Below are 11,210 nucleotides of genomic sequence, written 5' to 3'. Positions count from 1 at the left end.
CCCCCCCTGACTCCCTTCTATCCTCCATCCATCCCCACTCAGAGTGGAATGGACTGAACACTTGAACTCTCTGCCCTTTATATTTATTCACTATTCATTGCATGTTGTTTTTGCACTGGTCCTAATGTTGTAACTGCACTCTGCTGTCCACCAAACCAAATTCCTAACATGTTTACATGTCATGGCAATAAAGTTTTCTAATTCTGAAACTCTCTAACAACAAGTTCTCCAAATGTAAAATTGTATCCCTCAAGATTAAAAGCATTCTATCAGAGTGCAGAGTACAGATTATTGTATTGAAACTGATGAATGCACAGTAGCAACCTGTGTACAGGGTTTGTTGTGCACAACCATAGAAGACTGCTACTGTATGTGCCATGTGGGACTGGGAGATGGACAAAAGTCACAAAACCAATTATACTTCTGACCACAATAGCTCAATATCGATAGAATATTTTACTCTTACTTTTTCAATGAAATTGCAAAAATAGTGATGTATCAGTAGATAATACCAGGAAAAGACAACACTTAAATGGCTTAAGTGGCACAATATGCAAAACTCCAGACAATATATACAACCATCATCACGATATACAGTACATTGACTATACGATGGAGGTTTTTTTAATCTTCTCAGTTTTTCACTGTAACACCATTCGGTATTAAATGCTCTTTGGTCGAGTCGTGTAGTCACACTTTAATGCATTTATACACACTTTATAGTATCATTTTCTATTTTCTGTCTGGTCAAGTTACTGCTGACTGTAGACCCACCACAAACTATCTATACCCGTAAGAGATACTCCTTGAACCTTCAACATGGTGTAGTGCAGTGCTTCTCATAGTATACTTTAAGTACCTATTTATGGGGAATACAAGAACGCTTGCCCGGGTCGAATCCGGTGACCTTGGAACGGTCACCAGACTCGCCACCTGGTATTCCTAAACAAAACCTCAGTAAAACTATGCCTGAACCCAACCTTATTCCTAAATGTTACCTCAGTAAAAGTATCCCTAAACCTATCCTTATTCCTAAACTTCACCTCAGCTAAACTATGCCTAACCCTAGCCACAATTTGCAACAATAGATTTTTTTTTTAAATGGGATGAATCTAGAGTTGCAATACCACCCAGTGGTGGTCCAGCGGTCCAAATGTGAAACGTTGAGAAACAGTGTTCTATACAATCATTCCCAGGATTAATTGGGTCATTTTGAAATGGGTTGTTGGTCCGTCCCAGCTTGTGACATGAGATCAGAGACGTTCTTCTCCAGGCCATCAATGCGTGTCCCCATCTCATCTAGTGTCAATGTTAGGGAACAGTTTGCAGGAGAGGCAGGGTCAAACTAACCTGACTCTGCCAGATGGGGCAGCAGAGAGAACACTGGGTATAGGGGGTGGGGGGGGGACCCCGTGTACTCTCTGCTGCCCCATCTGGCGGAGTCAGGTTAGGGTCAAACAAATTAAGGCACAAATCAGTGGTTCTCAAGGTGGTGGCAGGGATCCTGAGGGTTCAATGACGTGTTCCATTTTGGCCCAAGGAATAGGGAGTTCCCTTAATTATGCGTCCATTTGTACACTCTCCGTCTCTCAGCGTTATGGGGTCCTTGAAATAAAAAGGTGAGACCCACAGACTGACATATCACATACTGTAGGAGTCAGGACTACCATTTTGCAGTTTTTAAGTGATTCCTTATCAGTTAGTAGGCCTATAGCTTTAATATTGCTATCTCATGAATACGTCTTATCACGAGTTTAGGACTAATTCATTATTATGACTGAACCTCATTTCACAAATGTAGTGACGCTGAAGGATATTGTTTGATAGTAACTTATTGGAGATCGTTTGGAATCTTCCTTGAAGTCTCTGCATTGTTTCTTCCATCTAAAAGAGATCAAAAACATAGAATCAAGTAAATAGCTTGTTTGATGGTTTTGTGATAATGTTTTATAGGGTGACATTCAACTTACTGTTTCCGTCAAGACTTTAGTTGCCGTGGATTCTGTTTTTGACATTGTGCCGTTCCTCCTCGATCGGACGCCTTTCTTCCTGTTTCACAAATAGGCTACCCGGTATTGCCCTGGGTGTAGATTAGATCGAACCCGAAATCAAATGAATGCTTAATTTATGCACACCTCACACTGATATAGAAATTGCTGAAAGTCCCCCAGCTGGCATGTGATCAAACTTTTCCGATTCCCAGAACTGGCCTACAACTCTCTTCTTGGCTATATTAACCCTTTACAAACTGTTCCTAAAACTTTGTAATCCACATTTATTTGGTCATCATCAGTCTATAATAGTACTCATTTAGAATGATTTAAGTCTTAGATTATACCTTTTCTTTTTTTTTTTTTTTTTTTTTTTAGATATTTTGTATTATGATAACGAAATATAGGCCTTTATGTAACAAATACTGTCAACTACTACAATATAATAATAGCGTAGGCTATATACATTGATAATATAATATTAAAAAAATAAATACATCTCTAAGTACGTCAAAGCTTGTTCATAAGTATAACAATAGCTCAAATCATGTTTACTTCAAAGCAGCTGAAACATGACTGTCATCAAACAGTTACTTTAGGACCCTGCACGTTCAATGGGAGAGTCTACATCCCATGGCGCGGGGGGACTGTGTTGGTTGCCCGGGCTACGGTTCACGACCGACAGCGTGTGCAGCGTTGGCCCGACAACCAAAGTAGCCAATCACTGTCCGAACATCTATTCGGCCTATGGGAAGTATAGTCAAATGACTTCCTTGGTTGACGTATCAGGAAGTGTTTCCTGCTGTCCACCTCAGTCAAATGATTAAAACCAGACAGGCAGAACATTGAGACCAGATTTCTATTTGATATCGGTTCTTTTGATACATGAATGCGTTTTTAATCTCTCCCAGAACGCTGGGAGCGTTAGAACGTTAGAACGCTTTAGAAACTTTAATTTGCCACCCAGCCCTCTCCTTTTTTTTCTATTTTTTTTCTAAAGAAAACAATTAAATTAGACAATGGGATGTGTCTTAGGTATGTTTTGTTATTAATCACATATCGGGCGGTGTGTTTGTTGCATTCATTCTGGGGGTTTGTCTCGTATTGTTCTCTACTGTCTGTTACTGTACTGTAACGATAATAACTCGGATTTCCGATCCAGTAGAATGTATTTTGTGATGGCGGGGCGTGGGTTGTCTGTGGACATCAGCAGACAATGAATGGAAACGATCAGTGCCATAATCATCACAAAAGGATCAATTGGACTTCTTTGTTGGGGCCTAAAAGGACCCGATCGAGGACCGTCGTCATCATATCTCATCCTGTCCAGGAAAGCATCTTCATCTTTAGCCAAAGAAGGGGTAGATCAGGGTCGCCATGGAAGATGAGGTGTTTGATCAGATGATGGATATATTTAACTGGCTGGTGTCGTGGATCGCTGCTGGTGCCATGGTGTTTGGAGGTGTGGTGCCATACGTCCCCCAGTACAGAGACATACGCAGGACGCAGAATGCCGAGGGCTTCTCCATCTACGTGTGTCTAGTCCTCCTGGTGGCCAACATACTGAGAATTCTGTTCAGGTAAACTTGGGACAAAAGTTGTCTTCCATTCTTATCACATCTTTGCAAAGTATGCACCTGTAGCAGAGTGGCTCAGAGCCTGAGCCGGATGGTCTCAAAAGTAATCTCCCCCGGTCCATGGGGACATCCCTTTGGTCTATAGTGGTTAAGAAAATGGTCTATAGGCCTATAGTGGTTAAGAAATTGGACTTTCACGTGGGAGACCCGAATTCGACTCTCTGTAACACACCCACACTCATAACTTTGAGAATATACTGTACAATCTCAGAGTTACACATGGATAAATAAAGTGCAGATACTTTGAATGAAAATACAAAATGACAATGACAAAATGAATCACATTCTGTATAATATTATGCAGTCTTGCAGAATAATTACTATATGTACTTCCCTTCTAACTTAACCACTCCTACTCTGTTTCCCTGATATTGTCCAAGTTGTATCCGTGCATGGTGTTGAGAGGAGGAAGTGAGCAGAATGGTTTTGGGATGAACCCTGGGCCAGCTATCAAGTTTCTGATCCATTTATGTAACTCAGGGCACCATAATGTGGTGCCCCCCCCCCTTGCATCCTCTCATCAGAAAGTAGCACTAGAGCACAGGAAAGAAGCACAAGAAAGAACACAAATCAAACTAGCCTATTTTCATTTTATTGTATTTAACAGACACAACGATATTTTCACTTTCACTTGGAACAAAATGTTGGTAGTTGCAATCCATAGTCCTACATTCGATTTGAAGCCGTCTCCCCCACATGGGGAACTATACCAAGCATCTGCACCAAGATGGAAGCTTGCTCAGCGCCTGTCGGCTTCAGGCAGTGCAACTTGACAACCAATACTGTCTACTAGTTAGATACACTACCAGCCCATACAGATTGGTTAACATAATGTTTGTTAATTCAAATAAGTTCCAGATTGCAGCTTTAAAAGTTTTCCGTTTTGTTTTTGTTCCAGATTTGGACGTTACTTTGAAACCCCTCTGCTCTGGCAGAGCATCATAATGATTGCTACCATGCTGGTGATGCTCTCTCTCTGCACTGATGTCCGCGTGGCCACAGAACTCCACACAAACCGCCGCTCATTCACAGGTCAGAATCCATCTCTCAGCCATCTGGGTGGTATTCCCATCTCTCTCTCTCTCTCTCTCTCTCTCTCTCTCTCTCTCTCTCTCTCTCGTGTGTGGGTGTGTGTGTGCGCATGAGCATACTGTACAGCAGGTAGTACTTGCCCCTTCTCCCATGACCCTCACAAACGTATTTCCAATTAGACATGAGCTTTCCAGTTCGTAGCTGCTGCTTTAGACTTCACTGAGATTATGTTTTTATTGACTTGATTTGATTTGAAGGACATCAGTACTAGAATCAGAATAACATATACCTAGGTACTGTAGTTGCTTGGTTTCATAACTGTCTCAACTTACTTTCATCTAGTTGACAACTTGACACGTGACGTTCAAAATTAATTTAGTTCCTACATACTGTAGATAAGAGTGTTTTGGAGAATAAGGAGGGACTGTTTTATGTTTGTATACAATAATGAAAGACAATTAACTGATGAACAAAAACATTATTACCTGGTAGGATATCTACCTGCCGGGTTGACTAAAGCCTAAAATATTACCTTAATTGTATTGTCCCAATATAGCTATTAGCACTCGTAAATTATATACCAATTGAGAAAGCCATGTGGTTCTATATGCATCGTAATGTACCGTCTAATTGTTATTGTTCTTAAAGTTCTTCAGGAAATGAATCTCTTTCTTAGTGATCTGGTAATGAACAACAAACACCCTCCATTGGTTGAGCCACCATATATTGCCTATCTTATCCCAGAATACTCGCAGGAGTCATTTCAAATGGAGACAGATTGTCCCAAGACTGCAGATGTTTCCACAGCACAGTCTATAAACCTTTCCAGTGATTCTGCCAAAGTTAACCGGGACAGATGCTTCCAGTTAAGACTCCTGCTTCCATAAGCAGATGCTGACTTAGGACTTAGGGCAAATGTATGCTCAGTTCACTGTTCGCACAAACTATGTTGTATGACAAATATACAATATTTGAACTCAAGTGTGCCGTTTAGGATAGGATAGAATTATGACAGACAAGTTTCTCTTCCAGTGTTGTGTACTGCTGAGCTTATCATATCATTATAGTTCATCTGCACAAGGATACTCTGTTTACACTTGTACAAAGTTGAACTATAGACAAAAGTGCTGGGTGATATGGACAACATGAAATATCACACAATCTTTGACCAGAAAAAATGATTTTGACGATATTGTGCAGATGTCTTTATGTGCTTTAAAAATATATTTACAGTTACACAATGAGAGTTTTAATAAACAGTCATCCGTAAGTGCCTAGCTAAGTGGGTAAAGGCTAGCCGCTAGGCTGATATAACAATATCGCTATAATATATATAGAATTCATTGCCCAGCCCTAATAGAAAAGTCCCATTGTGGCTTGCAGAATTGGTTGTACTGTGGCCTGTATTATCCCTCTGACTGTGGCCTCTGGCGTTTTGTAGGTACACATCTTTTATTTTTATTTTTAGTAGTAGTAGTTACACATCTAAGCATTCTGTCATGGTCCAGGAGGTTGTTGTAGTTACACAGCTAAGCATTCTGTCATCGTCCAGGAGGGACTCAGGAGTCAGGAGAGATTTATGGTGTCCTCTAAATCAGTGGTTCCCAAACCTTTTCATGTCAGGGACCCCCAAAATGATGCTCATTAGCCTGCGGATGCCCATTTGAAAATATATGCCATGACATGCATTAGTCTCCCCCCATTTAATGGTATTTCTATCTCCGGGGACCCCCAATTTTCTATTTTAAAACCAATGTTAATTTAACTCTGAGAGTGTACAAATGGAACACTTTTGTACACTCTCAGAGTTACAGCCCCATAAGGGTCCATTTGTTTCCTAACTATCATTTATCTGGGGACCCCCTGGAACTCCCTGGACCCCACTTTGGGAACCACTGCTCTGAATGAACCAGATAGAGCTAATGAGGACAGATGGATCATTGCACTGAACTACAGGGCATCACAATGGATGCTATTGTGCATCCGACCGGACCCGTGTCAGATCAGATGCTCCATAGACTCTATTCAGTGGTTTCTTGTGTTACAGTGTCTCTGTTGTTGCATGTAAAGTGTTCATTTATTGCTACTTAAGGAAATATAAAAGTGGTCGCTTTCAGGATTTCACTGTGTAGTCCCTCTGGTCCAATGTTAAAGTAACTGGTTGAGAGAGTAGTAGGGGCTCCAAAAAAAGTAGGGGCTCCAAAGAAATTACCTTTTGGTAACACTTTCTATAATGCATTATTATAAACAAAAACATATTTATAACTCATTCTATTCTGCTCATAACAAGATACAATTACAGTTTAAGATACACATTTTCTTTTCCTTTTCTTTTTTCTACAGTAATATTGATGGACAAATATAATATGACTTAAAACATTACCAGCTCAGCGGCCTTGTGGATGTGGTTAAGAGTCAAAGAGTGTCCGCCCTGAGACTGGATCTCTGCCCGCATAAGACTATAAAAATATGGGACCCAATACCTCACTTCTTGGCAGTCAACATCAAGGGTCGGACTGGGGGTAACTCCCTGCCATGCCAGTCATGTCCACGGGGTGTACTTGCAGTCTTGTACATCAAGCTACCTCACACTACAGAAACGGGAGATACGCTCATGCCCTATGGGCCTCATGGCTCGGCAAGGCTTAAGGCCTATTCATAGTCCAGTTTTCGGTGAAGGGGTGACCACCGAAACGGTGGTTAGTAATAACGGAGAGATGGGTTGTGTGAGCGGTGACCACCGCGGTGTGATGTCATGTTGTAGTTTTCGGTGGTCACCTCTTCACCGAAAACTGGACTATGAATAGGCCTATAAGGCTGAAGGGCTGCATGTGGCGGTGGTTTGCTCTTCACCGCGGCTCGTGACGTCATGTTGTAGTTCGGTGGTCACCTCACCACCGAAAACCCAGACTATGAATGAGCCTTTACTTACTTACCGGTAGTTAAAACCATAAATACACTATACCAGTGGTTCCCAAAGTGGGTTCTGGTGACCCCCAGGGTCCTTGAGAGAGTTCCAGGGGGTCCCCAGCTAAATGATAATTAAGAACCAAATGGACCCTTATGGGTCTGTAACTCTCAGAGTTAAATTTACAGTGATTTTACAATATAAATATACAATATACAAGTATAGAAATGCTAGAAATGCCATTAAATGAGGGACTGTAGCCTAATTCACTTCAAACCTGGGAGCTCTTAAAATGAAAATGGCTGAAAATTACTGCTAGAGTCGTAAAAATCTTCTCTTATCGGGGTTCTTGGCATATATTTTCAAATGGGGGGTCCACGGGCTAATGAGTATCATCTTGGGGGTCCTTGACATGAAAAAGTTTGGGAACAACTGCATTATACTATACTATACTATAGTATACACTATCACAATGAAAAACTCAGTGACAAGCTATTATGAAAGATTATTATGCTTGAACCTTTAAGTAATAATGATATGCTTCATAATGTGCTATGATTATTCCTATAAAACAGACATTTGAGCCTTTATAAGAGTAATTATACTAGTGTTATAAGCAGTTTTATACTTGACCTTGTAAGTCATTATCAAATGCTTTATAATGTGTTGATTACTGTTATGAAGCATTGTGAGTATTTAATTATGAGTGCTTATACAGTGACTATAAAGCAGATTATAATGCAATTGTACCTGGCTGTAAGTATGCCTAATAATGCATTATAGACATGGGCTTCTTAGAAAGTGTTACTGTCTACTCAGTCATTCCACTCTACTGTCACCATGGGGTCTTTTGAACTTTGCTTCATTGAGGTTTTTATTTATAGGCAGCCGTAGTCCTAGTAGTAGACAGAGGAGGAAACCGTCTCAGAGTTCTACACTTTCAACTGCTTTTGCCCGAGTGGAGATTCATCTGACTTAGGGCCGATTCATACTCCTATTTTACTGCTGTTTCGGCGCTGTGTAGTGCCGAAATGATTTCGGCTAGTCAGAAATTTTCAGTAGCACCGAATAGCCGACTTTAGGACGGTACCCGCCCCCCGAACCTCAAATGACGTCAAATTGTAGGCTCTACAGAGCCAAACCGACTTTTATTCGGCTCTAAAATAAGTATGAATTGGCCCTTAGACTTTCATAAGTGCGCCGGAGGAACTAACAAAATCAACCTCCCAGCCTATAGACGATCCTGGCGCGTCATGGTATGGAATGGATTGGTTTGGGGTGTTCCAAATGAGAAACCAAGCTTTCTGTCTGTCTCTTTCCCTTCTTCTCTCCTATTCTGTTCTTTTGTTTGTGTGTCTGTAGTGACAGACATTAAGGACGAGGAGGTCAAAGTCCCTAAGAGGCTCTTTCTGGGTATGTACGATAGTCAACTCTGTCGACCACAGGACATCAGTCGTAGTTCATCTCCGCCTCTCATCTTGTTCTTTCATCTGCATGACCCCCAGTGTGGTTGTTCTTCCTCTGCCCAATCAGGACTAATAACTGAGGACTAACATGTCTCTCCTTCATTCATTGATAAACCCTGCATCCCTTGCATGTAAACCCCGGCATGGCGTCCAATGCCGTATGTGATGCATGTATGTTACCCTTCATTGTTTCATTGTAGTGTTGCATCTGATGTACTATAATACATGTTATTGTATTAACCCCCCACCCCAAAGAATAACATAAAATAACTAAAGCCCTTTATACGTCGTGCTATGGCAAACATATAGCAGATCTGCAAGCTCACAATGTGATATGCTATTTTTTTTACATTTATATTCTGACATTTTGTGAATTTGTTTGCAATTGCAAAAGATAACTTTTGAAATGTAGCCCAAATAGGAATGCATGGTGAAAACGGTAAAAATGATCATTCCATACACTGCTTGCCCTATATTGGGGTGATTTTTCAGATATATCTATTTTCAATTACTCAAGTGTTTGTACTTTTATTTTAGTCTAAGTTACTAACTTCTTATTGTGCGTAATGCACTCGCTCCCTGCACTTACTGTATGTAGCTCGAGAAAAAATGATAACATGCACTACCTTTTGTTGCTTTAAAAAATTGAATTATGAAATGGTGTTGATGCCTAATTTGCTTGCTTATTATCTTAACTCTACAGCTGGGCAGTGTAATAAGTGTACTTATCTCATACCAGCTTGCTGTTGTGTCAATGTGTCTGAACTTAACTTATGCTGATTTATATGCCTATACTATGTCCTTTGGCTTAATGCCTTCTAACTCTTAACCTTTTTCATTGTGGCTTTGTTTGAACTACACTTAGTCTGAACGCATTACTTGCTCTCTAATCTGTATAGTAAAGGGCAGGGAGAGTCAGCTGTCACTGAAAGGCATAATGTAGCGTTTGAAAAGATTGTGTGCTAAATGTTCTCTTATGGGGTAAGCTCACAACGTACTGCACCGCGAATCGGCAAGTGTTTAAACTGTACCTCATTTAACTGGACCTCACTTTGAGAACCAGTGGCTTAATGTCAAAATACTAGAGCCTATTGAATAGCTAAACGCAAACTCCTGCACATTGTCTTCCTCACTTGCATGGAGAAACCCTTATTTAGACGTTTCGATCGCATCTGTCTCTCACCAAAACATTGTCTAAATAATGGTTCTATATGCAAGTGACTGTGCAGGAGTTTATTTTTATTTTATGAACGGCATTTCTTTCTCCTACCCAACTGTCACTTTCTACTTCCACAATCGACAATCTTCGAACGCTCCAAACTTTGCACATCTTTGGTCCACTGCAACCTAACTTTATTATTAGGGAATGGCTCTCATTCTAGTACATCTTACGGCCACTAGATGGCGGTAGCAGACAACATTTACAATACATGATGTGAAAGTAGTTGGCTACACAGGCATGGCTCTGCTATGATGTGATTCTAATATGTTTAAATTGAAGTGTCAAGAAAGGAATTTAAAGAAGACATTAATTAGGCCCCCAGTTGGTTTGAGTGCACAGTAAAAAAAAGAAAAGATAATGTTGGCGTTCATTTATCCATTTGTAACTCTGACCCTGAGAGTGGAACCAAAGGGACCGGTCCCTTACGGGTCCATCTGGTTTCATTTGGTTTTCTGGCTGTCTGGAGGCTTGACAGAGGGCCAGGGTGGGGGTCACTCTGCTCCAATGCTGGACATGACTATGGTTCCCCTGGTATGCCCCGATTCTAGACCTCTCCACCCAGTGCCCAAGGGCTGCTGGCTGTTAACCTCTTCCCCCGGGCCCCAAGGGCATGTCCATCAATCACTGAGCTCTGGTGAGGCTCATTACGATTGACAGAAACTCATTTCCTTTAATTGCAGCTTTGCTGGTCTGCGATCTGACAATTGAAATGGCAGGAGCCGGACAAGATGTTGTCCACTACTGACCTCATTTATACCTTGTTGTACAGCTGTAGAAAACTACAGTATTTTATCTTGAAAATCGGTTGTTCTTCGAGCAACATGGCCTTCATACAGCAAAGTATAGATTAGGCTAAAGGCATTCAGCCTTTCTCAGATGCTTTGACCAAAGGTTGAAATCTTGCGCTACCGACCCCTTCCCTTATCCCTAAACTAATTTGCAGTTTCCTACTAT

The 11,210-nt window shown here is 41.0% G+C and overlaps 1 protein-coding gene across 3 annotated transcripts in view; it reads left to right on the top strand.

The window, feature by feature from the left end:
• The first annotated feature begins 1,587 nt into the window (after window positions 1–1,587).
• Window positions 1,588–11,210, top strand: part of slc66a2 (solute carrier family 66 member 2) — a 36,677-nt gene continuing 27,054 nt past the window's right edge. The window contains exons 1-4 of one of the 3 annotated variants that reach the window (XM_083762834.1): window positions 1,588–1,619; window positions 3,157–3,571; window positions 4,527–4,660; window positions 8,931–8,981. In XM_083762834.1, coding sequence (XP_083618960.1) covers window positions 3,369–3,571; window positions 4,527–4,660; window positions 8,931–8,981 — 388 coding nt within the window. In that variant the 5' untranslated portion in view covers window positions 1,588–1,619; window positions 3,157–3,368. Of the gene's footprint in view, window positions 1,620–2,796; window positions 3,572–4,526; window positions 4,661–8,930; window positions 8,982–11,210 lie in introns of those variants that run through there. The other 2 variants (XM_083762833.1, XM_083762835.1) reach the window with 2 other exon arrangements.

The sequence above is a fragment of the Protomyctophum parallelum genome, assembly GCF_964188405.1.
Source record: "Protomyctophum parallelum genome assembly, chromosome: 1".
Classification (NCBI taxonomy): Eukaryota; Metazoa; Chordata; class Actinopteri; order Myctophiformes; family Myctophidae; genus Protomyctophum; species Protomyctophum parallelum.
This window is presented reverse-complemented; position numbering and strand designations above follow the sequence as displayed.